We start from the raw sequence: 25,760 nt of genomic DNA on the forward strand, positions 1-25,760 counted from the left end.
TAAATTAGGAGCTTGGGATTAACAGACATACACTACTTTATATAGAATAGATAAAGAACAAGGTCCTACTGTATAGCCCACAGAACTATACTCAATATCTTCTAAGAACCTACAATGAAAAAGAATCTGAAAAAATACACACACACACACACATATATATATATATATATATATACACATATATATATATATACACATACACACACATATACATGCATATAAAACTGAACCACTTTGCTGTATACCAGAAACTAACACAACATTGTAAATCAATTATACTTCAATAAAAAATAAAAATAAAAATCTGTAGAGGATCTGAATAGGCATTTTTCCAAAGAAGATATACAGATGGCACAGAAAAAGACGGTTAATATCACTAATCACCAGAGAGATGCAAGTCAAAACCACAGTAAGCTATCATGTCACATCCATCAGAGTGGGTATTATCAAAAAGACAATAAATAATAAGCGTTGGCAAGGATGTAGAGAAAAGGGAACCCTCATGCCCATTGGTGGGAATGTAAATTAGTGCAGCCACTATGGAAAACTGTATGAGATTCCTCAAAAAATTAAAACTAGAACTGCTGTATGATCCAGCAGTTCCACTCCTGGGATTTATCCAAAGGAAACAAAAACTTCGAAAAGATAAATACACCCCTGTGTTCATTGCACCGTTGTTTTACAATAGCCAAGATATGGAAGCAGCTCAAGTACCCATCAATAAATGAATGGAAAAACAAGATGTGGTGTGCATATGCAATGAAATATTACTTAACGTTAAAAAAGGATGAAATCTTGCCATTTGTGACAACATGGATGGACCTAGAGGGTATTATGTTAAGTGAAGTGTCATACAGAGAAAGACAAATACTGTTTGATTTCATTTATATGTGGAATCTGAAAAACAAAACAAATGGCGAAACATAACAAAACAGAAACAGAGACATAGACACAGAGATCAAAGAGGTGGTTACCAGAGGGGGGAGGGGTGTGGGGGGAAAAGAAATAGGTGAGGGAGGTTAAGAGGTACAAACTTCAGTTGCAAAATAAATGTCATGAGTATGAAATGTACAGTGTGGGGAATATAGTCAAAAATTATGTAGCATCTTTGTATGGTGACAGATCTTAACTAGACTTATTGTGGCGATCAGTTTGAAATGTACAGAGGTAGCAAATCACTATGTTGTGTAACAGGAACTAGCATAGTGATGTAGGTCAATTATACTTCAAAAACAAACAAACTCATAGAAAAGGAGATCAGATTTGTGGTTACCAGAGGCGGGAGGTGGGGGAAGGGGGCATTAGAGGAAGGTAGTCAAAAGGTACAAACTTCCAGTTACAAGATAAATAAGCATTAAGGATGTGATGTACACCATGGTGAATATAATGACCACTGCTGCATGTTATATAGGAAAGTTGTTAATAGAGTAAATCCTAAGAGTTCTCATCACAAGGAAAAAAATTTTTTTCTATTTCTTTAATTTTGTATCTATATGAGATGACGGCTGTTCACTAAACTTACTGTGATACTCATTTCATGATGCATGTAAGTCAGATCAATGCTCTACGCAAACTTTCTGGAAGAAAATAATTAATTCCATGTGGAGTAAAAAACCAAATGTAATCACCAAAACTATTAAAAATTTGTAAGACCGTAGAAGAAATTTATAAATTTCTTGGGGTATAAAAAGCTTTGCTAAATAAGAAGCCAACAAAGCACAAGAAACAAGTACATAAATGTGACTACATGAAAAAGCAAAACATCTGTATAACCAAAAAAAAAACAGGTATAAAATTAACATAAGCACATGGGATATTTCTAAAATGATAGAAAGAAAGTGGGAACAATAGTTTCCACAAAAGTTGGGAATTGGGGGAAGGATTAGGGATAGTAGACTTTTCATTATATAAATGCCTTTTAGTAAACTATTTTTTACTTCTTGCCTACTTTTAAAGTGAAACAAAAATAGGTGTGTATTCCCTATTTTTATAACAAAAAAGACAACATAGTGGAAGAAAATATTTACCCCGAATAGAGTAGGAAAATAATAAATATCCAGAATATATCAAGAACTCCAACAATGACAAAAACGTAAAGAAAAATGAGCAAAGCATAGTAACACAAAATTATCTTTGAGGTGGCTAAAAATATGTAAAAATATTAGATTTCTCTAGTTATTAGTGGTATTCACATTTAAATTAAATTGAAAACAAGTTGTCATTTTTCACCAACCATGCTTACAAAGATTATAAAGTTGGATAATATTCAGCACTGGTAAGAGTGGTGGGAAATATGTAATCTTACAAAATGTGGTTGTAAAGTGGTCTGGCCATTTTTGGAAGACAGTTTCTCAGGAGCTATTAAAATTTTAAATGTTCATCCCTCGTACCCCAGCAATTAATTTTCTCTGGAGCTACCTTAGAGAATAATCACACATGGCACTAATCACGTCTTTGCCTGATTTTAGTTGGAGCTAATTTGGGACATTCTGTCCATTTTCAATTCAGCCACTTTTAATGCCCTGAGATCAGAATGATAAAGTTGCTGTTCCCGTAAGCTGACTTAAAAACTAGGTTAGGAACAGCAAAATTTTAACAATGGCCGTTAACAAAAATAATCACCTTCCATTTTTAATTATCATTTTAGATGAAAACACGTCATAGTGGAGCATTATTTTGTAAAAGTAGAGTTTAAACATTCTTTTCCTTTTTCTTTTTTTAGAATTTAAACCAGAATCCAAGGACTCTTTTGCCCAAATTTTATGGACTGTATTGCATGCAATCAGGGGGCATTAACATCAGGATTGTGGTGATGAACAATGTCTTACCACGCTCCATGAGAATGCACTTTACTTATGACTTGAAAGGCTCAACCTATAAGCGAAGAGCATCCCGAAAAGAGAGAGAGAAATCCAACCCCACGTTTAAGGACTTAGATTTCCTGCAAGACATGCACGAAGGATTGTATTTTGATACAGAAACATACAATGCGCTCATGAAGACGCTTCAGAGAGACTGCCGGGTAAGGAAATGTCATTGCTGTGAATGCCTTTGAAAAGTCATCTGTGGTAAGGTACCTCTGTAAGAATATCCAAAAACTGTCACATGGAATCCCATCATTACCAGTCCTGGTGCTGATGCATGTTTCCCTGTTGTTGAAGGAACTGGTGGATGATAAGGAAATTGTCTGGAGTCTGTTGGTTTTATTAATAAGCTAAGTCAGCTTTCTTTGATCAAATGAAACAAGAATTTTTTTTTTTCTTTTCATCCTTCCCTGTGGGAAGGGTGGTTAAAGTGGAGGGAAAAGAAGTTTAGGTTTAACACAGTGATTAGCGAGAAAAGCCATATACAAGACTTGGATGAAGTAAGATTCCAACAGGGGAGAGAAGCTTAGAGAAAATGCACTTGGTGGGATTGATAAGTGGATCCCTGGAAATCCACTGTATGTGCAGAACCATGAGGTGGGCCCATTTGCTGAAATTGCTCTATGTGATCTGAATAAGGGGCGATCAGGAATGAGGCTTGACAGAGCAAAGACCATTCCATGCAAAGTAGCCAGAGCGATTGTCAAAAGGAGGAGGAGTTCCCCCAACCAGCAATGCATGAGAAAAAAAGAAAAAAAAAAGTAAAACCAAAGTCCAGGATAAATTTTTCTGACATGGTAAATTTACAGAAAGTAGGTAAAAGCCCTTTTGGAGAAATAGATGAAAATGCAACTCTGCTAGGTTCTGAAGGATGATGATCATTTGATTAACAGATTCTCAGGAATGTTATTTCCTGGCCCAGATGAACTTAGGAGAACCATTCAGGTTCTCAGCTGAGTTGGGCATGTTGGAGATGGGCTGAAGGCGCGCTGGTGCGGGGTTGGGTCCAGGCCTGACCAGGGCTTTCTGGAGAAGAGAATAGGACTCATGGGGCCTGATCACTGGGAAATATGGGGTATGCCTTGGCTTCCTGGGCCTTCTGTGGACTTGGTCAGATGACACACCTTGTTACAGGGGAGGGAGGGTCCCTTCTCTGCCAGACTCGAGCTCACCTGAAGGTGAAGAAGGCAGTCCAACCACCCCATGTAATGTATAAAATGGGGAATCCTCAACGAGAAACACAGTCCCACTGTTGCTGGGTTTTTTCTTTCTGTGTGTTAAAACATCTATGATAGCGCATAAAGATGTGTCCTTGGAATTGTTTGTTTCATCGGTAGAGGATTTACTCCACAGCTCCTGTCCTTTAGATGCCATTCATTGATGCTTCGAGTTTACCAAGCTAGCCTAAGATATTTTTCTTTTTTTTTAAATTGAAGTATAGTTAACTTACAATGTTGTGTTAGTTTCAAACGTATGGCAAAGTGATTCAGTTATACATATATGTATATATATATTCCTTTTCAGATTCTTTTCCATTATAGGTTATTATAAGTTATTGAGTATAGTTCCCTGTCCTATATAGTAGGTCCTTGTTGTTTACCTGTTTTATATATAATAGTGTGTATATGTTAATCCCAAACTCCTAATTTATCCCTCCCCCCCTTTCCCCTTTGGTGACCATAAGTTCGTTTTCTGTCTGTCAGTCTATTTCTGTTTTGTAAATAAGTTCATTTGTATCATTTTTTTAGATTCCACATATAAGTGATACCATATGATATTTGTCTTTCTCTGTTTGACTTACTTCACTTAATAGCCTAAGATTTTTTAATGCATTATTTCTTTTAATTATCTCAGCCACCATTTGACATCAGTACCATTCATACTCCCATTTTAATTGGTGAATAATTAGGTTCTTAAGAAGGTTAACAAACCTGTCCAGCATCACCTAGCAAGTCAGTGGCAGAGCCCAAACCTGTGTGGGGACAAAGCATGTGCTCTTAACAATTGAAATTTAAAGATTCAATGTAAGGATTTTTTTAAAACTATCTTTTCAGAAGTCATAGGAAGAACACTGGGAACCAAGCAAACAAAAAAATATCCAGCTGATCTATTCAGATATCTGGGTGCATATGAGTGATTCTTGTTTTTCTTTAAAAAAGAAAAAATAAAACATACACACATTTTAGGAGAAACCTTTTCCTGTGCTTTTCAACCCTGACAGGATGTGGGTGAAAAGTGACTCTCAGTTCCCCAGAGTTTCAAACAGTTTTAGATTTGCTTTCTCTTTGTGTGTGTGTGCATTTCTTGCCTCTTGAATATGGAAAGCCTTTTTTCTGCTGTTTTCTAAAGCCACAGGCTCCTTTGCCAGAAAAAAAAAGGAAAGGTCAAACGTAAAAAGCCATTGCACAGGATTTGTCTGTTTATTAGCCTTTCCTAAGCCCAATCCTGATAGAACAAGGTCAAACATGACTCTTCGTCAGGAATGAGACCCTGGGGATTTGCCTTTTTATTTTTTATTTTTTGAGGATTTGTTGTGCTAAGGCACATAAAGGTCAATGTGGAGGTATCCTAAGCCTAACTGCCTCTCTTTCATTGCATTTGAACTTGTCAAAGACACAGATCATGAAACTTCCTTAAATTGCGCACATCGGCCTTCAGAAAGGCTTTTCTTGGGGTGGAGTTGGAGCATGGGAATGGCATGCTGCGGGGGATCCTGAGTCCCTTCTGTGATCTGCCTTGACTATGACCAAGGCCTCTGTGATCTGGAGTCAGCAGCTGATTCTCAGATCAGAGCTACCTGGAGGAAGGCACTTTTCTGGAATGGTAGGTCTTAATATTTAATAGTCACGGGCCTCTTTGTAAAACTGATGAAAGCTGTGAACTGCCTCCCCAGAAAAATGCCCACTCACACTCCAGTTCATGAATCCCTTGCAGCCCCTCGTCTCTCTACCCGCTCCCTACCCCGGGCTAACGACCCCCATCCTAGAGCCGAGCAGACTCACCTCTCTTTCTTCAGGTCATCCTCTGAAGGGCTGGAATAGGATGTGTGGTTGACATTGCCCACGGCATCTCTTACCCTGACAGTTCCCTCACTTTGCAGATTCCCCTCACTTTAGCACCAGATGAGGTGCTGTGGAGATCCAGGGAGGATGTAAGGTCACCCTGGGGCTGGCACCGGCCCCAAACGATCGGGAATCTCTGCTGTTAACAATCCTCTGAGTGAGGCAGTGCTACTCAGGCTCTAGAAACAAGTCAGGCAGGGGACTGGATTACTGTGTCAGCAGCCCAGCCAAAGAAAGGTGAGCTACACCCATATTAGGATGCATCCTTTTACTCACTTATCAGACATGTATCGCAGGCCTCCTGTGTGCCAACATGAGGGGAATGACCTCTATTTTTATTTTTAGTTTTTTGAAATTTTTTTTGAAGCATCAACAAATGTGATTTATTAATATGTGATAAACATATTCTCAGCAAGAAATTTCAATCAATTCTGATGTCAATTCATCATCTCAGCGGTAGCAAGATCTTTAAGACAGAAATAAGGTTAGGATGGATGGAGGGAGGGAGAAATGAAGGAAGGTCAGGTGTCTGGATGCCTGGATATTAGATCTTCCATTGATAAGCTGTATGATATTTGACAAGTCATAACCTCTCTAAACCACAATTTTTCCTTAATATATAAGCTCAACTTATGTCCCAGGAGCATTGTGATGATTCAATTAGATGGTGTAGGTGACATTATTTTATAAATGATAAAGCCAATATAATATAAATTTTTATATTTATAAATATTTATTATTATAAATTATAATTCTATATTATCTTATAATATTAATTTATATTTATAAATAATATGAATTTTTGAATTTTATTTTATTTATTTTTTATACAGCAGGTTCTATTTTTAATCAATTGCCATTCAGAATATTAAGTGAAATGATAATATTCTAAAGCATTTTAGGGATCAGTGTAGGTAACATCATAGCTTGGTTCTGAAGAAGGAGAAGAGTTCTCCAGGTAGGCAAAGAAGTAGAAGCATATTTCTAGGAAGAGAAAATAATATAAGCTAAGCATGAAATGACGTAACATGTTCCAAGAACTAGAGTTGTTTGGTGTTGCAACAGTTAATAGTAAAGGAACATGTGAGGTAGGAGAGAAATGCAGTCAGGAGCCAAATAATGTCAAAAGACCCTTTCTGCTGGTGCCAGGTCCTCTTAAGGGCTTAGAGGTGGTAAAGCCAGGAATCCCAGACCTTTGGACCTCAGCTTTTCTGTTGTTCCCAGACAGAAACGATAAGCCTCCTCACCTCTTGCTGCCGACTTCTTGCTTCCTGCCCCTACCTCTTTCATATTTCGGCGTGACGTCTCAGACCCCAGGACTCCATTTCCCTTGCGTGACTGCTGGCCGGAAGATACCTGCCTGACTCATTGACCCAGCCTGACCTGCATGCATTGTGCCCTGCTCCCCACAGCCTACTTCCCTGGCTCCCCATCAGAGCTGCTGCTTCTGGACTCTGCATCCAAAACAGCCTGAACCGCCTCAACCCACAATGAGCCCTCTTGACAAATGCCATCTTCCCCTGCGCCCTTTGAGCAGCCCCCGAATCATTTTCCCCAGCTTCCCCAGCCCAGCCTCGGGCCCTTGCCTGTAAGCCTGTCCCCCTGTGCTGGTCCATCCCTACCAACTCCTCCACGTGGCACACTGGCCACTTGGAACTCTTCTAGGGAACGGAATGCACTTTATCCTTCAACCCTGCCAAGGCCACTTGCCCACAGGATTCAGACAAAGGGCTCTTTCCAAAAGCAGGGATCCAGATCTTGGGTTCTCCCTGGCTCCCACATTGCTGTTCCCTGTAGGCTATGTCTGGGGAAAATGGACATGTGAATAACTGGGTTCCCTTTCTGGAAGCATTTCCTCTTCTTTGGCCTCACCCTCTGCCTGCTGTGACAGCCATCTACACCCATAAGAGCACTTGGCCCAGGGTAAGAGTTATGTCAGCAGAAAGTACCGCCATGACATCACAGGTCACTTGCCATCAAAAACAGGAAGTAGGATTTATTCAAACCATCCCCTATGGTCCCCATGTGACAAGCTGAGAGACACATCCTATGTGAAAACTGGTCTTCCCAGGTGCTCCATTGTCTTCCCACAGCCTGTTCCTCTGCCTGTCTTCCCTGGCCTGGGGAATATGACCAGCATGAAGCCAGTTGCCCACATCAGTACCCTGAAGCTACCCTTTCCATCCTTCTTTCTTGTTCTTTTTCCCCACACTCAGTACATCACCATGTCCTATCCAGTCTGTCTCCTAAATAACTCTTGGATCTGCCCCCTCCTCTCCAGATGCACAGCCACGGCCCTTATTGAGACCCTTCCTCACCTGGAGTTTTACAGTAGCCTCTTTACTAGTTTTCACTATCACTGCCTTTCAGCATATCCCTAATGCTGCTGCCAAAGTGATCCTCAGATCAGAAGACCACCAGGTCCTGAAGATCCTCTAGCGGAGGTCCTCTACTGCTTTTGGGCCAGAGCCATACTTACTTCCTAGCTTGGAACATTCAGATCCTTCCTGATCTGTTCCTTGCCTCTTCTCCAGATGCTCCTTCAGCTTCCTTCTTCAGCCTTCTATCTCCCCTCTCCCCAGAGCATCTTTACTCTCCAGCCATTCTGATCTACTGGACATGTTCTCTAAAGGTTTTGGTCTTTTAATACATGTCTCACTCCGCTGGACCATTCTTCCCCTCTCTCCTTTACCTGTCCCCCTCCTACTCATCTCTTCCGTGAAGACCGCCATGCTGTGGCTCCCCAAGCCTCCAGAGCTAACCTCTTTTGTGGGATTTAACACACTATTTTATTTATTCACATGTAGATCCTTGAGCATGAGGATCAAACCTTAAAGTCTTTGTTATCTTCATTGCCTGGTGCTTAGTCAGTACTTAGTAACTGTTCATTGAAACACAGATTCGAGGGACTTCCCTGGTGGTGCAGTGGTTAAAATCCACCTGTCAGTGCAGGAGACACAGGTTCCATCCCTGCTCCGGGACAACCCCACATGCCGCAGAGCAGCTAAGCCCGTGTGCCACAACTACTGAGCCCGCGCCCGCGAGCCACAACTACTGAGCCCGTGTGCCACAACTACTGAAGCCCGCATGCCTAGAGCCCGTGCTCCACAACAAGAGAAACCACCGTGATGAGAAGCCCGTGCACCGCAATGAAGAGTAGCCCCCGCTCGCCACAACTAGAGAAAGCCCGCGTGCAGCAATGAAGACCAAATGCAGCCAAAAATAAATAAATAAGATAAATAAATTTTAAAAAGAAAAGAAAAAAAAAGAAATACATATTCGAGCAAGGGAAAAACTATCTGATGATAGAGGGAGACAGGTTTAGTCAGACCTCCAAAAAAAATCTATCTTTGGTGACTTTTGTATATCTAGCTGTTTTTTAAGTTCTGCCTATTTTGGAAGAAGTATCCAGTTTCACTGCAATGCCTGCCACATATAGCATTGAGAATTTAATAAAGCAGATGATCTCCCTTTTGAATCACTTGGGATTTTTTTTAAAAACTGTACTGATTGTCCCCATGTTAAAAGTCATTTGTGTAACAAAAGTATTTTTATCTTTCAATTATTTTCCCATAGAAACAGTATTGTAAATAGTCATTAGACTTTATTTTATTTAATACTGATCCTTGTCTCCTTTAGGTGTATATCCAGTCTCCCTAGCTAGACTGTAAATGTCTCAAAGGCCAAAGGTCATTCCTTATACCTCTCTGCAGCTGCGTACCTGGCTTATTGTGTACACTCAGTACATATTACAAGATTATGAAATTAAAGTTGACTTGAAATTGATGTATTAATTTTGGAAGAACAATTGGGAACTATTTTGTGTGCATTTTAAATTTACTATAATTATTTCTTCTCTGACATAACTTATTTATGAAAAATCTAAAATGTCTTGTATCATTTAATTAATTTGATAAATTATTACATCCTACAATATTTATTGATAATTCTGGGAACATGACATTGATAAAGTATATTAGTGAGAACTTGTGTTTGCAGTTCAAATAGTTCTTATCCCTTCATGTGGGAGTCATATCAGACAGTCTTGATAATTAATGACCTAAATGACTTATTTTCATTTATTATTTTTTTTGTTGAGCAGCAAATTTATTAATTTTTATATGGTGTGGAACCAATTTTCCTTTTTCACACAAATGTCTGACATCATAAATATTAATATTAATGAAATATTAATGAAACTGGTCTTAAGAATACTGAGACTTTTTGATGTGCAAACTGGGATTTCATCCTAACTATGTATGGCAAGCTCTAAATTTGTAGATCAGACTCTTCTCAGCTATAGGCATGTTTGTATGGGTTACTATGTAGGCTATTTTCTATAATACTTAATTTAGCATAATGTTAGTGCTTACCCCATAGCTATAAATTTCTTTAGCATTACTTTTTTTGCATTTAGTTTAGACAGGTTCTTTTCTTTTTTCATATGTATTGGTTGCCTTCCAGTTACCTTTAAGGAGGAAAAAATGTTTCAGACCTAATAGAAAAAAGATGTACATCTCTTACTGATGACAACACTTACATTTAAGCTATTTCCTTTATCAGTAAGGAATTGGAGTTTGTTTTTAGACTTCAGCTAAAACATGGGAAGGGGACAAGGATATCATTGACTCCACATCTCTGTTCCAGACCTTGAAAGATTACGTCCCAAAAAAGATATAGATAAATGCACTGTTCTGCTAATTATATCTTTAAAACACTATAATCCCATGATATATTTTATTTGCTCCATTGTTTTTTGTTGTTGTTGTTGTTGTTTTTAAATGAAAGCTTCTTTATTTATGTATTTATTATTTTTGGCTGTGTTGGGTCTTCGTTTCTGTGCGAGGGCTTTCTCTAGTTGCGGCGAGCGGGGCCACTCTTCATCGCAGTGCGCGGGCCTCTCACTGTCGCGGCCTCTCTTGTTGCGGAGCAGAAGCTCCAGACACGCAGGCTCAGTAGTTGTGGCTCACGGGCCTAGTTGCTCCGTGGCACGTGGGATGTTCCCAGACCAGGGCTCGAACTCGTGTCGCCTGCATTGGCAGGCAGATTCTCAACCACTCTGCCACCAGGGAAGCCCCTGCTCCATTGTTTTAAGTTATGAGTTTTGCTATCTCTTATTAGTTATTTTGATAACATTGTAATACCAACATAAAGCAAAGATAAAGTTGGTGAAAAAAAATAAGTAAATAAAACCAAGTTACGGAGTCCAAGATTGTTTGAGCTAGGAAGAATCATAGGACTTCCCTGGTGGCGCAATTGTTAAGAATCTGCCTGCCAATGCAGGGGACACAGGTTCGAGCCCTGGTCGGGGAAGATCCCACATGCTGTGGAGCAACTAAGCCCGTGCGCCACAACTACTGAGCCTGCAGTCTAGAGCCTGTGAGCCACAACTACTGAGCCTGCACTCTAGAGCCTGTGAGCCACAACTACTGAAGCCCGCGCACCTAGAGCCAGTGCTCCGCAACAAGGGCAGCCACCGCAATGAGAAGACTGCACACCACAACGAAGAGAAGCCCCTGCTCGCCTCAACTAGAGAGAGCCCACGCGCAGCAGCGAAGACACAATGCAGCCAAAAATAAAATATAAATTAATTAATTAATTTTAAAAATTGTTTTAAAGGGCAATGAGTTTAAAAAAAAAAAAAAATCATGAGGTTTCTGAGAAACAGTGGAACAATGCCTTCTGTGCTCGTGTCTGAGAGGAAATGATCTTGGACACAAATGTCTGTGTCTAGCCAAGGCAGATTTCCCTGTGAGACTGGAAATGAAGGCGTCACATATGCAAGGACTTTAAAAAACTTCCTACCTCTAAATCTTCTTTTATAAAAAAAAAAATTTATTTTGAAATAATTGTAGATTCACATGCAGTTGGAAGAAAAAAAAATACAGAGAGATCTCATATACTCTTCACCTAGTTTTCCCCGCAGTAATATCTTATAGGACCTTAGTACAATATTACAACTAGGAAATTGACATGGGTACAATGCAGGGATCTTTTTCAGATTTCACCAGTTTTACAGGCACTCATTTGTATGTGTGCGTGGGTATGTATATATATCATTTATGCACATGTGTGTTTATGTAACCACCACGGTCAAATATAGAACAGTTCTTCCACAAAGATCCCTCCTGCTCCCCTTTTATATGTGGCTACAGACACCTCCCTCCCATCCCACCCCTCCGCAGTCCCTTGCAAACACCAATCTGTTTTCCGTCTCTATAATTTTGTCATTTCAGGAATCATACGGTGTGTAACCTCTGAGATTGGCTTTTTTCACTCAGCATAATACCCTTGTGATCCATCCAAGTTATTTTGTGTGTTGGTAGTTTACCCTTTTTATTGCTGAGTTATGTTTCATGGTATGGATATACCACAGTTTAAGCATTCACCCATTGAATAACATGTGGGTTTTCTGTAGTTTTTGACTGTTATAAATGAAGCTGCTATGAATATTTTCATAAGGGTTTCTGCATAAGCACAAGTTTTCATTTCTCTGGTATAAATGCCCAAGTGCAGCTCTGTGTTGTATGGTAAGCACATCTTTAGTTTTGGAAGAAACTGCTAAACTCTTTTCCAGAGTGGCTGTACCATTTTGCATTCCCATCAGCAATGTATGAGTGATCTAGTTGCTTTTCATCCACACCAGTATTTGCTGTCATCACTATATCTATCTATCTATCTATCTATCTATCTATCTATCTATCTATACACACACACACACACATATGTGTATATATATATATATGTTTGTGGATTTTTTGGGCTGCATCGGGTCTTTGTTGCTGCATGCAGGCTTTCTCTAGTTGTGGCAAGCAGGGGCTACTCTTCATTGTGGTGTGCGGGCTCAGTAGTTGTGGCTTGCGGGCTCAAGAGTGCAGGCTTCGTAGTTGTGGCACATGGGCTTAGTTGCTCTGCGGCATGTGGGATATTCCCAAACCAGGGTTCGAACCCGCGTCCCCTGCATTGGCAGGCAGATTCTTAACCACTGCACCACCAGGGAAGTCCCATGTCATCACTATACTTTTTATGTTAGCCATTCTGATAGGTATATATTTAAGTCTGTTGTTAAGAAAATTGCTTAAGTATATACTTCACCAAAGTGAAAGATAAATCCAAAAAAGAAGTAGTTTGGGGATAAAGAGTGGTGAAAATGAAATAAAAGAGCTTACAGTTAAGTCTAATGGCTGATCATATGTCTGTGGGTCTTAATGCAATTGGTAGGGATTCCTGAGAAAGAGACACCTGAGGTACAAGACTTTAGCACTAATAATAAGCATTTCTATGAGACTTTAAAAGCTCATAGCACTTGATCTAACTCTATTCTATAGACATTGGTATTTCTATATTGTATTGTAATTATGTGGGTACACGTTTTATGTTTGCCTACTAAAATCTGCTCTCTAGGAGAACAGGAATTGTGTGATTTCATTTTCCTACCCTTCAAATCACTTAACAGAATAGCAGTTGTCTCAGTGTTAGTCTTTTGATGAAGCCTAAGAGATAACAACAACATTTTTTTTTAATGTTTATTTGGCTACGTCGGGTCTTAGTTGCAGCACGAGGGATCTTTTGTTGCGGCACGAGGGATCTTTTGTTGCGGCGTGCGGCCCTGTCTCTAGTTGTGGCGTACGGGCTTAGTTGCCCCGTGGTATGTGGGATCTTAGTTCCCCGACCAGGGATCGAACCCACATCTCCTGCATTGGAAGGTGGATTCATAACCACTGGACCACCAGGGAAGTCCCAACAACAACATTTTTGAAATTATAAATCTTACCTAATCAATAAACGTAATAAGAGCAAGCTTTGTTAATAGCGTACCCATGGTTTGATATGAAATAGAACCAGAGTTAATCATCATACCAGTGTTGTGCATTGGAGGATAATTGTTTGAAGTACATTTGTATTGCTCATCTGGCCGGCGTCTGTTAATGACCAGTGAATTAGTCAATCGCAACTGTGTTGACCGCTCAGTCCACTCAGTTATTTATTTAGGTGGTGACTGGTGTCCCCACTTAAGACTATCTGAACGACACAGCTGTTCATCAGTCCTGGAAAGGGGCTGATGTTTGTCCAGCTTTGGCACTTGCTGCTCTTCATCTCTCATGCAGGTGGGTGATGGGAAGGAGCTCCAACCACAGTAACAGAAGGGACAACATGGTCAATACCAGAGAATTTCAGAGTAGCTGCCAAAATCCAAATACTCTTCTGTGTTGTTGTTCATGCCTGACTTTCTACTCAGCAAGAGATACCTCAATTTGAGCCAGACAAGTAATTCTCAATATTTCAAAACAGCTATTCCAGTTTGGGGTAGAGGGAGCATTCTACCTTAGATATAACCTGTAGATACCAAAGTAACTTAACATTTAAAACACATCATACACGATATATAGTCATGAAATACATATGCACAATATAGTACCCAACACATGATTTTGTGGATGGTAAGGACTCATTTCCAAGACTCAGTTCATCCATAGGTTGTTTCCGTTAACATTTGCTCTGAGCCAGGCGGTGCTTGACATTTCAGATAGATTGTCTCATTAATCCTCACAACAGCCCTGCAAAGTGAGTGCCATGATTCCATTTTGACAGATGAAGTGGGGACCCAGGAGAGGTTCAGCTTCCCCAGGTCTGCAGAGCTTATAGTGCTAGAACCAGGATTTCCACCCAGGTCTCTTTGGTTCCAAAACCCAGGTTCTTTCATCTGTGCACTCTCCTTAAGGGGTTTGTAGGTGTAATGGAGGAAAGTCTGTGGAAATGAAAGTGTTAAGTAATAACTTGGATGGACGCAGACAGGGTGGGATGGAAGTGCCCGATGACTGGTTTTCTAGCTCTGGCACAGAGCTGGTGAGAAGGTGCTGTAGGGGTTAAGAAAGGGCTCCATCAAAGTAGAGAACTTGGTTTGGACAAGGCAAAGAGTTAATGAAGTCTCACAACCTACTTCAAGGAAGGAGGGAGAGAGGAAAATCGTGCCAAGTGACTGAGGAACACAAAGTAAAATTAGTAATCCAAACATTTAGTTTTGAAAGTTTAATGAAAAGCATAATCAAGCCCATTGACACTTGCCAACTGTTACCAACATGTGTGCACATGAAATCCTATTAACATAAAAGCAAAACTTCTTTCTGAGAAATGTGATGGTTACAGTGGAGTTGATTGTTTTTCCAATCTGGTGGAGAGGGAGACTGGGGACGCAATGTGGGCTGTTGAAGCCTGTGTGAGCAGCTTTTGAGAATTCTCATTAACTCCAGAAATTGAAGGATTATCGAGCCAGTAGTTGTTTTTTTAATGCTCACTTCAAGTCAAATGGAACAGTATAAAAATTTCTACCAAAAAGAATGGAAATGGGAGACTGGAAAATATCTTCCTCAACTCCTTTAAAACTCCTTTATCTTTTCTTCTTATAAGAAATATTACCTAAAGATTAGAGAACTCACATATTTCCTAAGGTGTGGTGGTGGTGATGTGTCTAGCTAACTTTCATTTTAAGTAATTTGTCACATATAAATATAAATATACAATAATTCCAGTCAAAGGAAGCTAAAGTCTTTGGGCTTTATGAAATAAAAATAGTATGTGAGGGTTTCCTGCTTTTGTGTGAATAGAACCTACCTGTCTTTGATTTTGTAGATGACCCTAGGTCTAGAGGTGAGGTCACTGTAGGCCCCAAATAGGAGGACTCACAGAGTATCTGAGGGCAGGGAGCAAAGGGAAGGAAATGTCCCCATGGCCATATCCTCCTCCCCTGCGGGAATCCTGGGAAACCAGAGCAAAGAGGTAGAGCAGGAAGGGGAAGTGGCCGCAGGGGACATGACAGTAGCAACCCTGGCTTTGAAGATGTGTCTGGAAAGGCTGTGAGGTTGGCCGGGGTGGATCCAGTTGTGGGTGCCAGTGTAAGTCTGTCACATGGATGACCATGTGAATTAGAGCAGGGTTGTAAATACCCAAGCCCATGGGAGACAGAGGGGTGGTGGACCCCAGCAACTTACAAAACGGAGTTGAACCTCCATAGCTTAGGAGAAACTTCTGGAATCTGGTAAAAGACTGAGTTCCAGAGACTTGAGACGTATTTGAGAGTTTCCAGGGTCTGGGAAAATGTTACAGAGTTTAGAAAATGGTTCAGAAATATGCCCTGTGGAAACACTTTTAAAGGGGGAAATCTATTTGATTTTTATAGGGCTTTCTTTTATTCATTCCGCAGTGCCCATTTACTGAGTACCCATGTTACGGAGGAATAGGGCCTACATGACTGCCTTGTGAAAGGCAAGGTACTTCTTGGGCCACGCACTGGTTCTAGTTCTTTCCAGAAAGCTCAGCACATTCTGGCTTCTGAGAGGCTTTGGCTCACGTACACAGCTCTTCATCCCTGGCCCTATCAGTCAGCACTTTTATATGCCTCCTCTCTCCTGCAAGTGACTGTCCCTTTGATGTCACCATTGTTCTTCCTTCAAAGATGTTCCTTAATTTAGTTATTTCAATCCAGCAAGGATAACTACTCTCTCCTCACTTCTGTTCCTCGAAATTCTGCACTTCTGTACTGTGAGGTAGAAAATCTCCACAGGAGAATTTCTATCTTCCCTCAAAGGAGTGAAATGGCCAAGGACAATCTGTTATTAGTGAATTTATATATTAAATTTCAACTTTTTAAAATTTATTTATTTTTACTTTTATTTTTGGCTGCATTGGGTCTTCGTTGCTGTGCGCGGGCTTTCTCTAGTTGCAGCGAGCGGAGGCTTCTCTTCGTTGTGGTGTGTGGGCTTCTCACTGCAGTGGCTTCTCTTGTTGCGGAGCACGGGCTCTAGGCACGTGGGCTTCAGTAGGTGTGGCTCGCGAGCTCTAGAGCGCAGGCTCAGTAGTTGTGGTGCACGGGCTTAGTTGCTCCGCGGCATGTGGGATCTTCCCGGACCAGGGCTTGAACCCACGTCCCCTGCATTGGCAGGCGGATTCTTAACCACTGCACCACCAGGGAAGCCCTAAATTTCAACTTTTTATAAACAAAAGGATACATCTGTGCACTTCTCTACATGTATACTTGAAAAAAGTATTTTAAAAGGGATACATAGTCCACTGGATATATTAGTTGTCTGTAGCTATTAGGGATGCAGGGAAGTTAAAACCTAATGTTTATTTAAAATATCCTCATCCAGCCTGAGAGTGAGCCTGGCTAGAGTCCGATATTGTTGACTTCCTCTCTTCATTTCTCCACATGAAGACCTCATTTGTAAACTTTGCCCGTGTTCAGTCAACTCCAGCTGTTCCAAAAACAAACCATTCTAGATGCCAACTCATTGTTTACTGTGTTTTCACAAGAACCTGGTAATCTGGCTTCAGATGATAATGGACATTCTCTGGAGACAGAGATCCCAGACTCTGATATTCCTCTTTATGAAAGAGCTGTACAACTTTTTCTAGATTATTAGCAATTTCAGAAAATATGTCAACAACCTTATTCTCAAGGAGCAGAGAAAGCAGTGATTCCGGGTTGCAAATTTATTCTCTCCACTCAGATGTGTAGGGAAAATTGAGTCTCTTAATTTTCCATGACTACTCTTGCTCGCTAAAATCCACAGTCTTGAACTTACCAATTAATAATATTTCAGTCTTTTCGGGTTTAAATAGTCACGTCTCAATTTTAATAGTCTTCTTATTCAAAGTTGAACTCCCTCTGAGGACTGGTGTAGATTGACCCTCTTTTATCACTCCATCTTTTTAGATACACACCATTGAAAATGTAGGGTATTGATCACATCTTGACATACAGAGACTAGAACACTGCTACAGGGCCCTCCACTTACTATATTCTATTTCCACCTCAAACCATCACCCTCATGCTATGTGGGATGTGGCATTGAGCTAGTATCCTATGCTTTCTTTAATTTTGGCCATGTACATATATAATTGTTTCTTAAATAAATCAAAATACCTCAAGACCCCAAAGAATTCATTTCTAGTGACGGCTCCCACAACCTGGGTTTTCTGTCACTTCTTAAAACTTACCCCATGGGTAGGTACTTGTTCTTCGTCAGTTGTAAGTTTTTCCGTACAAATGATGACTTTCCCAGACTTAAGATTGTTCCTGCCCTGTGGAACCTTTTATGATCTCAGAGCATGGTTTGGCTTGATTTTTCTGGCTTCAAACCACCACAGGAATCTTGGTTGACAAATTATACCTTCCCTTCCTACCAAATTAATTACATGTCATTCAACAAATAGTTTAAATTCTTGCTCTGCAAAAGGCTCTGTGCTAAGTCTGTGGGAGGGATAAAAATGAATAGGATATGGCCCTCGCCTCAAAGAAGCCTAGTGTTTAAACCATAAGGCCAAACCACTGAGGTCTTATTTATTGTGGACAGATTACCCCATTCTTCTTTGCTCTCTTTGTTTATTAGAGTAAAGTGAAGAGGGAAGGAAAGAGGACTGTTTTCCTCTTTACCCAGAGAGGCAGTTCACCACAGCAGGTAGACTACAGTAGACAATGAGGAAGATTCAGGAATTGCACCTCATACATTGAAGTGGATGTGGAAACTTGTGCCACGTGTGGCCTCTGAGTCTTACTGGACAGCTGGACAGCCCCAGGCTCTCAACTGTCCCACCAGTTAAGCCACAGTGAAGCAAATTACTTATGGCAAAGCAAACCAAAAGATAAAATGGGAAGTACTTGACAATTTTAATGTGTTACTTTTAAATGTGTTTACAAAGTAATTTATTAAGACATATTTATGTGTAGAAACAAAGTGTCTATAAAGAAAAAGATCCATAACCCGTCTAATATAGAAGATGATGAATATATATATTATTCATTCATATATCTTTTCATAGATAGATAGAGGTTTTAAAATAATAAATGACTATTTCTAGTGCCTCTAAGGTATACTTCTATTACTTTAAGCTTTTTAAGTGAGCAAAAAAAGCCTCTGTACAAGGTAATCAAGCACAGCTCAGAATTCTAAATCACCACGTTAGACACAGTGAAAAACACATTATTGCCATCACTAGGCTAAGGACTGAATATTTATTTCAGTCTGCTTTACCAGCCAAAATTGTATGGCTCGTCACAGCCTGTTTTTTCTCTTTATTATATTAGCAAAGAACACTCTGAGCTGTGTTGAGGAAATTAAATTAAATTTAAAAAACAACATTTAGCTTTAACTGGGCTTGCACATGCGAGTAATTCTGGAGCTGTACTCCAAGGAGCCTACTTTGGGGGGAAATGGCAGGCCCTTGGATTCATTTTACCCTAAACCGGTGGGTCCAGGAATGTCTATTTGTATAAAATCATCAAGATACTGTTTTGAATTGTGTTGTATCATTGAATTAACACAAATGTTTTTGCCAGTCATTTACTCTTTCTTTTTTAAATTTTTTTATTCTTGGCTGCACTGGGTCTTCGTTGCTGCGCGCGGGCTTTCTCTAGTTGCGGCGAGCGGGGGCTGCTCTTCCTTGCGGAGTGCGGGCTTCTCATTGCGGTGGCTTCTGTTGTTGCGGAGCACGGGCTCTAGGAGCGTGGGCTTCAGTAGTCGGGGTTCTCGGGCTCTAGAGCGCAGGCTCAGTAGTTGTGGCGCATGGGCTTAGTTGCTCTGCGGTATGTGGGATCTTCCTGGACAAGGGATCGAACCCGTGTCCCCTGCATTGACAGGCGGATTCTTAACCGCTGCACCACCAGGGAAGCCCAATCATTTACTCTTTATTCAAGGACTAGACAAGGCCAGTTGGAAAATTACTCAGGGCCCTTGATACATCTTCCTGTCAGCTCCACATCTTGTTAATTTGGTTGTTCTTTAGATCTTTCATCAAAGAATGATCAGGTGAGATGAGTGTAGAACATAGCAACTTTTCTGCTTTAATTATTTTAGTTAAGATCCCAAATAATTTTTTATTTTTAACTGTGCCATCTCTTGCCTGTCATTAGCAGAGGTAGCGGTAAGTTAACTCTAAACAGGTATATGAATGCATTTCATCTAAGCATTTCAAAGCAGTGTATTAAACTTTACGTTTTGAAAAATTCGAACATCTGCAAAAGTGGACGGACTATTATAATGGACTCCCACGTACTCTGTGCCCAGCTTCAACAGTTTTCAACTTGTAGCCGATCTTGTTTCAGCCCACTTCCAACCCCCCATAGAATTTGAAGCACATTCCAAGCATCGCATCCTTTTGCTCAAATATATTTTAGTAAGAGTCCCTAAAAATTAAGGACTCCTTTTTATAACAGTAACTAGAACCTCTTTTTCATACCTTTACAAAATTAACAATTCTTACTAGTCAGTGTCCAAATTTCTAGTTGTGTCAGAAATAAAACCTTTTTTTTATAGTTTGGATCAGGATTTAAATAGGATCCACCCCCCACCCCTCACCCTGGTCACTTATTTTTTCATTGTGGATATTCGTTGAAGAAATTGGTTTGTTTATTCCATTGTCCAGATTTTGTTGATTACATCCCTATAATTTCTTTTAATATGTGCGTCTCTCCCCCCTTTTTTTTTTTCCTGTAGATTGGTTGTTGGATCTAGAGGTTTGGTCAGATTTAGGTTTGACTTTATTGTTAGTGTTCTCTCCTCCCATCTGGAGGCACATAGTGTCAGAATGCCTTTCTTTCTGTGATGTTAGTGGCACTGCTGACCACTGACTAGATCCATTAATTCATTAGGGGTTGTAAAATGGCGATGTTCTTGTTTTATCACACATTAGCTAGAATGCTCAAAGGATTTCTAAACAAGAGAGTGCTGAGCACATAACAGGTGCTCAGTAAAATATTTAATGAATGGATTAATTTTCATAAAAGCCTCCGTGACATGGGAAGTCATTAGAAACCTTGCCTAAGATCTGATTAAAAAGCATCTTTTTCCTCCTAGAATCACCATCCTTCTTTCTCCACTTTGCATAAAGCATCGCTTACAGATGACTTGAATTATTTTTGCCACTCTTAATATCTTCTGGTGCTGTTCTTCAACAGTCTTTTGGACTTATCTGATGATTTTCCTTTCTCAGTCTTATGCCAACTTAACTTCACATTCCTTACAGGTTGGAAAAGCAGAGAAACGGAGGACAGGAATGCTAAGGAAACCCTAAGATGTGTTTCAGGACAGAGCCTCCATCTTAAACTCAGCACCAAGCACTCTTGGATAGTTAAAGGGTCTTTGAAGTTGACCCAGCCTGTGACATGCTCTTTTTGCAAAGCCTTCCTAAAAAGAAATGTGATGATCTTACCAGCTTCCAAGCTCAGCCTAGTTTATAGCCAACAAGCTTGCCTTTTATCTGCCATTTAGTTGCGTGCCTACTGAACAGTGAATTCAGTCTCTAAATAACAGCTTGATTTTTGTCCCTGACAGTGTGTATAAATACCTCTGGTGTGGGAACGTTTGAAAATACTGTAGGCTATTAGCTCTATTTTTTTCTGACAACAGACCACAGAATCACAGTAAATGCTTTCAGTGCTGAAGATTTTTCACAAGCATTGTAATTGTGAAGCGGAGAATCTAAGTTCTTATATTTGAGATATAAGAGGTATTGCTATACATTTTTTGCTGCTGAATATTTTGTTTTTCACTTGCTTGCTCACAGGGAAAGCAGTATAACAAATGCACATTTCTGCTGTGATCAGAGTGTACAGCAGGGAGCACAAAGTAAAACAAGTCTTTGGTGAGCAGAGCAGCCTTATGTGCATGATAGGAAAAGTATAGATAAACCGAGGGTCAAATTTTATTCCGTAGAGGGGCACTGATAATGTGCTTGGGTTTTCAGAGAGGAGGTGTTTTCCTAATATTTTGTGCAGATCATGAGTATAGTCTTCATGGAGCTAAGAATTGAGATAGACTGAAAAACCAGTGTGATTTGAATAAGGATCTTCTAGAAGAAACAGCATGAGCTGTTCATCTTACCCCTTCAGGGCACATTTTGGGGTAATTAAGGGATTTCCGTTTGACTAGCCTGGGAGGTATCTCTAGACAGGTATGAAATAACAGAGAGATGTTGGCTGGGGCCATGGTAGCAAGGACCTTCAGTGTCACTTGGGCAATGGTGAGAGACTACAGGCTTTGAGGAGAGGTGTGATGTCACCTGGTCAAGTAAAGGTGTCAGGAATGAACCAGAAAGGGAAAAAAGAAAAGTTGAAATCAAAGCTTTAGCAAGGAGGATCATTTTGATTATAGAAGCTGCTGGATTGGGCAACTTAATGAAAGGAAAAGGAGTCATGGAGTCTGAAATCCACATTAGAATGATTTCAGGTAAGAGAGAAAAAGTGAGAAAGAACTGCTTTGGGGGGAAAGTGTACAGAAGTTTAGAAATGTCCAGAAGGCTATGGGAAATGTACAGGACTGGAGATTAGGAGTGAGTTTGGACTAAAGGTAACATTTTAGGAATTGTCTGTAGAGCAATAATAGTTGGAATCTACCCCTAAAAGATTCTTAAATCTATCCACGTCTCCCTTGAGCTCCCCTGCTGCCACCTCATTCAAGTACCATCAACCCTCACCTACACTATTGATACCCTTCAGTCAAAAGTAGGTCCCCCTTTTGTGGGGTATCTCCACAGCACCCTGATTTTTCCTTCCAGGCCTTATTCCAATCTGTGGTTCAAGCTTGTGTAATTTTGAGGATGGTGTCATTGTCTGTTTTACTTACTCCTGAAGATCTGGCAGCTTCCAGGGTGCCTGGCACAGACTAGACACTCAACTTGTTTTTTTCCAGACAAAAAGAGTAAATGAACATCACTACCAAAAAGCAGAAAAAGAGAAGAGTTGAAGAGAGAACTCTGGTGAATATTTTTAGGGCATAGAAGAAAAAAGTGGGAAAAACAAATAGGAAGGCAAAGAACCAAGAGAAGGTGGGCCCCAGTGGCTGAGGATGAGTGGAGGTTCCAGTGGGGGGTGGTCAGCAGTGATGGATTCTACAGGTGGAAGAGAACAAGGACGAGAAGAAGAACTGGCATTTATTGGGTGCTTTCTGTATGCCATGACTGTCCTAAGACTTGATGTGGATGAACTAATCTTCACACTAACTCTGCGAGGTAGGTGTCCCTGTTATTTCTGTTTTACAGATGAGGATGCCAGGCCCAGAAAGGTTACATACTCTGCTCAAGGACAAACCAATGGGGGAGCCATGAGTCCAACGAGGCCACCTGGCCCCAGAGCACAGAGTCTTTACTACCATGCAGCTATTCTGGCTCCTCCTAGCAGAGGGCTAAGGGCTACGGCACAGAGATGGAAAAGGAAAAAGACTGGCCACTCTTTATGACCTTTGGCTGTGAAAAGAGGATAGCAGTGCCAGTCATTCTGAGTTAGGACATCTCCCACGTTAGGTCACCAAGTCTACAGAAATCATATGTGAATGAGAGCATACCTGATGCGTTGCCAGCCATGAGAGCCTAGAGGATATGCTTTATTTCAGAAAAAGATAGTTTTTTTAAACTTTTTATTTTGTATTGGAGTATAGTTGATTAACAATGTTGTGTTAGTTTCAGGTATACAGCAAAGTGATTCAGTTATACATATACATGTATCTATTCTTTTTCAAATCCTTTTCCTATTTAGGTTGTTACATAATATTGAGCAGAGTTCCCTCTGCTACACAGTAGGTCCTTGTTGGTTATCCTTTTTAAATATAGCAGTGTGTACATGTCAATCCCAAACTCTCTAACTATCCCTCCCCCCTACCCTTCCGCCCTGGTAACCAGAAGCTTGTTCTCTAAGTCTGTGAGTCTGTTTCTGTCAGAAAAAGATAGTTTTGATCACATCTTCAGGATTTTGTAGCAGCTGCTTTAACGTTGAATTTTATACCACATTCCAATATTATTACTGACTTAAAAATAGTCCTTGAGAAAGAAGAGAAAAAATAATCTGGCTCTGATGATAAAAAGCATTGTGGTATTTCAGCTTGCTTTCAGTTTTACATACATCTGTGAATCTTTCCTGGAGTAAGGTCTTGCCCAAGCTAGATGGGAAAGTACCTGTATTTGCCTTGCAACTGTGTTTTGCATAGCAGATGCATAGGTACAGGATCCACCAGCAACAGTGAGGTCAGGCCAACATTCTGGGAGAAAACGTGCGCCTGAGTGACTGACTAGGCTGGTGTCTGTTATGTTGCAGGATGTTGCACCCTCTCAATGCTCACACGTTAAGATTTTGGCAGATGTATCGATTCCTTTCATTAAAGATCTGAGAGGATATGAATAACAGAACTATTTTGTTCCTAATTGATGCAAATCTGCAGTGCACGTGACTAAAATCTGTTCCCGGAATTTTTCATTACACAAGTTTGGGAATTTGATTTAAAATATATGTCTATATATTTATCTTTTTCTTCCTTAACATTTTTTATGGATGGTGACTTTCCCTAACCCCAAATCCAAATATCATGCTCAACTTTCCACACAATAGGAATAGAATTTATCCTTTTTTTTTTTTTTTAAGGCTTTCACTCAGAAAGTAGAAGCCTGGCCCCCTGAGGACAGTGCAGCCCCTTCAGGGTTGCTGGCAATCCAGTTTAAAAGTACAGAGGAAACTAATCTCTGTTTAAAATTTATTTGTAACTTTTTCTTAGTTCTCTCTCTAAGTTTTGGTTTGTATGTTTTTTAAATAAACCCAGACTAATATTTGACCACTTAAAGCAATGAAATCATTTCTTGCCTTGTCTACTAGTTGAAGTTGGACCACAGCCTGACTTCATATTCCTTATAAAATGCACATATTCTCTTTGGATTGTCCTTGGGCAAGAAAGGAGACTATAAGTACAAATGAAACAGTTCACATTGAATCATGCATTAAAAAAGTATTATAAGAAATTATAAGAAAAAGTATTGTATAAAGAAAGCTTATTAACAAGTAGGACTATTATGTGGATGCTTTGCAGAGAAAAATGAAACAAATATGGTGTCCACGAGTGCCTTTCAGTTTAGATGCCACTCTAGATGCATGGGAACATTTACAATATTGTCACAGGGACCGATTAGAATTTGCTTTTGAAACCAGTTCACTGCTTTGGGGGGGGACATTTACCAATGGGCACTTTGGGCTGCGCAGGGCACAAGGCTGTGACTTTCACCCATTGAACACGGGACTGTTCCCTCCGGCAGATCGTGAGGCCATTATTTTATAGCCCATTGACCAGAATTTCTGTGTCAGCCAACCTTTTCCTGCTGAACATCCAAGCTGTGCTCCTGGGTACCACCAACCCAGAACTTTTAAAGGAATCGGGACACACCAAAAGGGCACTAGTAAGCAGGCTAGAAGTACAGTGATATTTTTGTTGGCTTTTTATGATTTCTGTTTTCAGAAGTATAACCCGATCAAAAGCACTTGGACTGAGGGAGAATGAGAAGTGTAAGATATTCTGGGTACGTATTCAATCCCTGGTTAAACAATCATCTATAGACTGTGATCTTCAAAGGCATTTCCTAGCTAGGGTACAGTGATAGATTATCTCGTTGGTTCAGAGATAGCTATTCTGCTATGCAAACTGGTCTTTCTGGGCTGTTTTGATTTCCTGAGCAACTTTGTGTGAAAAATGCCAAGGTGTTAAAAAAAAAAGAAAAAAAAAAACAAAAACCTGTTGTAGGAAGAGAATCATAGACAAATTCTTAGGAAAAGAACTTTATCATAGAGGAAGACACCCCATTTTCCTGAACTCCTCCTGAACACTCTTCCTCACTTGAAGGGTCCTGAGTGTCCAAGACTTACCCACACTCGGAAGCCATGTTGACTGCCTGTCTTGCATCTTGATCGTGTCTCCGTTGTTTTCCTGTCAGAGCATTGCTATCTCCTTTTTCTGGCTGCATCCAGCTACTTTTAATTCCTTCTCTTTCCCACTGTTTGCTGAGTGGATAATTAAACAGTGAGTCC

The 25,760-nt window shown here is 40.3% G+C and overlaps 1 protein-coding gene across 3 annotated transcripts in view; it reads left to right on the forward strand.

Moving 5' to 3' along the window:
• The window catches only part of PIP5K1B (phosphatidylinositol-4-phosphate 5-kinase type 1 beta), a 323,109-nt gene that overhangs the window by 189,623 nt on the left and 107,726 nt on the right, over window positions 1–25,760 (forward strand). For all 3 annotated transcript variants that reach the window (XM_082403683.1, XM_082403682.1, XM_082403684.1), the window contains one exon: window positions 2,723–3,022. In XM_082403683.1, the coding sequence (XP_082259809.1) occupies window positions 2,723–3,022 (300 nt within the window). The remainder of the gene's footprint in view (window positions 1–2,722; window positions 3,023–25,760) is intronic.

This window comes from Balaenoptera borealis (assembly GCF_965194805.1).
Source record: "Balaenoptera borealis genome assembly, chromosome: 8".
Classification (NCBI taxonomy): Eukaryota; Metazoa; Chordata; class Mammalia; order Artiodactyla; family Balaenopteridae; genus Balaenoptera; species Balaenoptera borealis.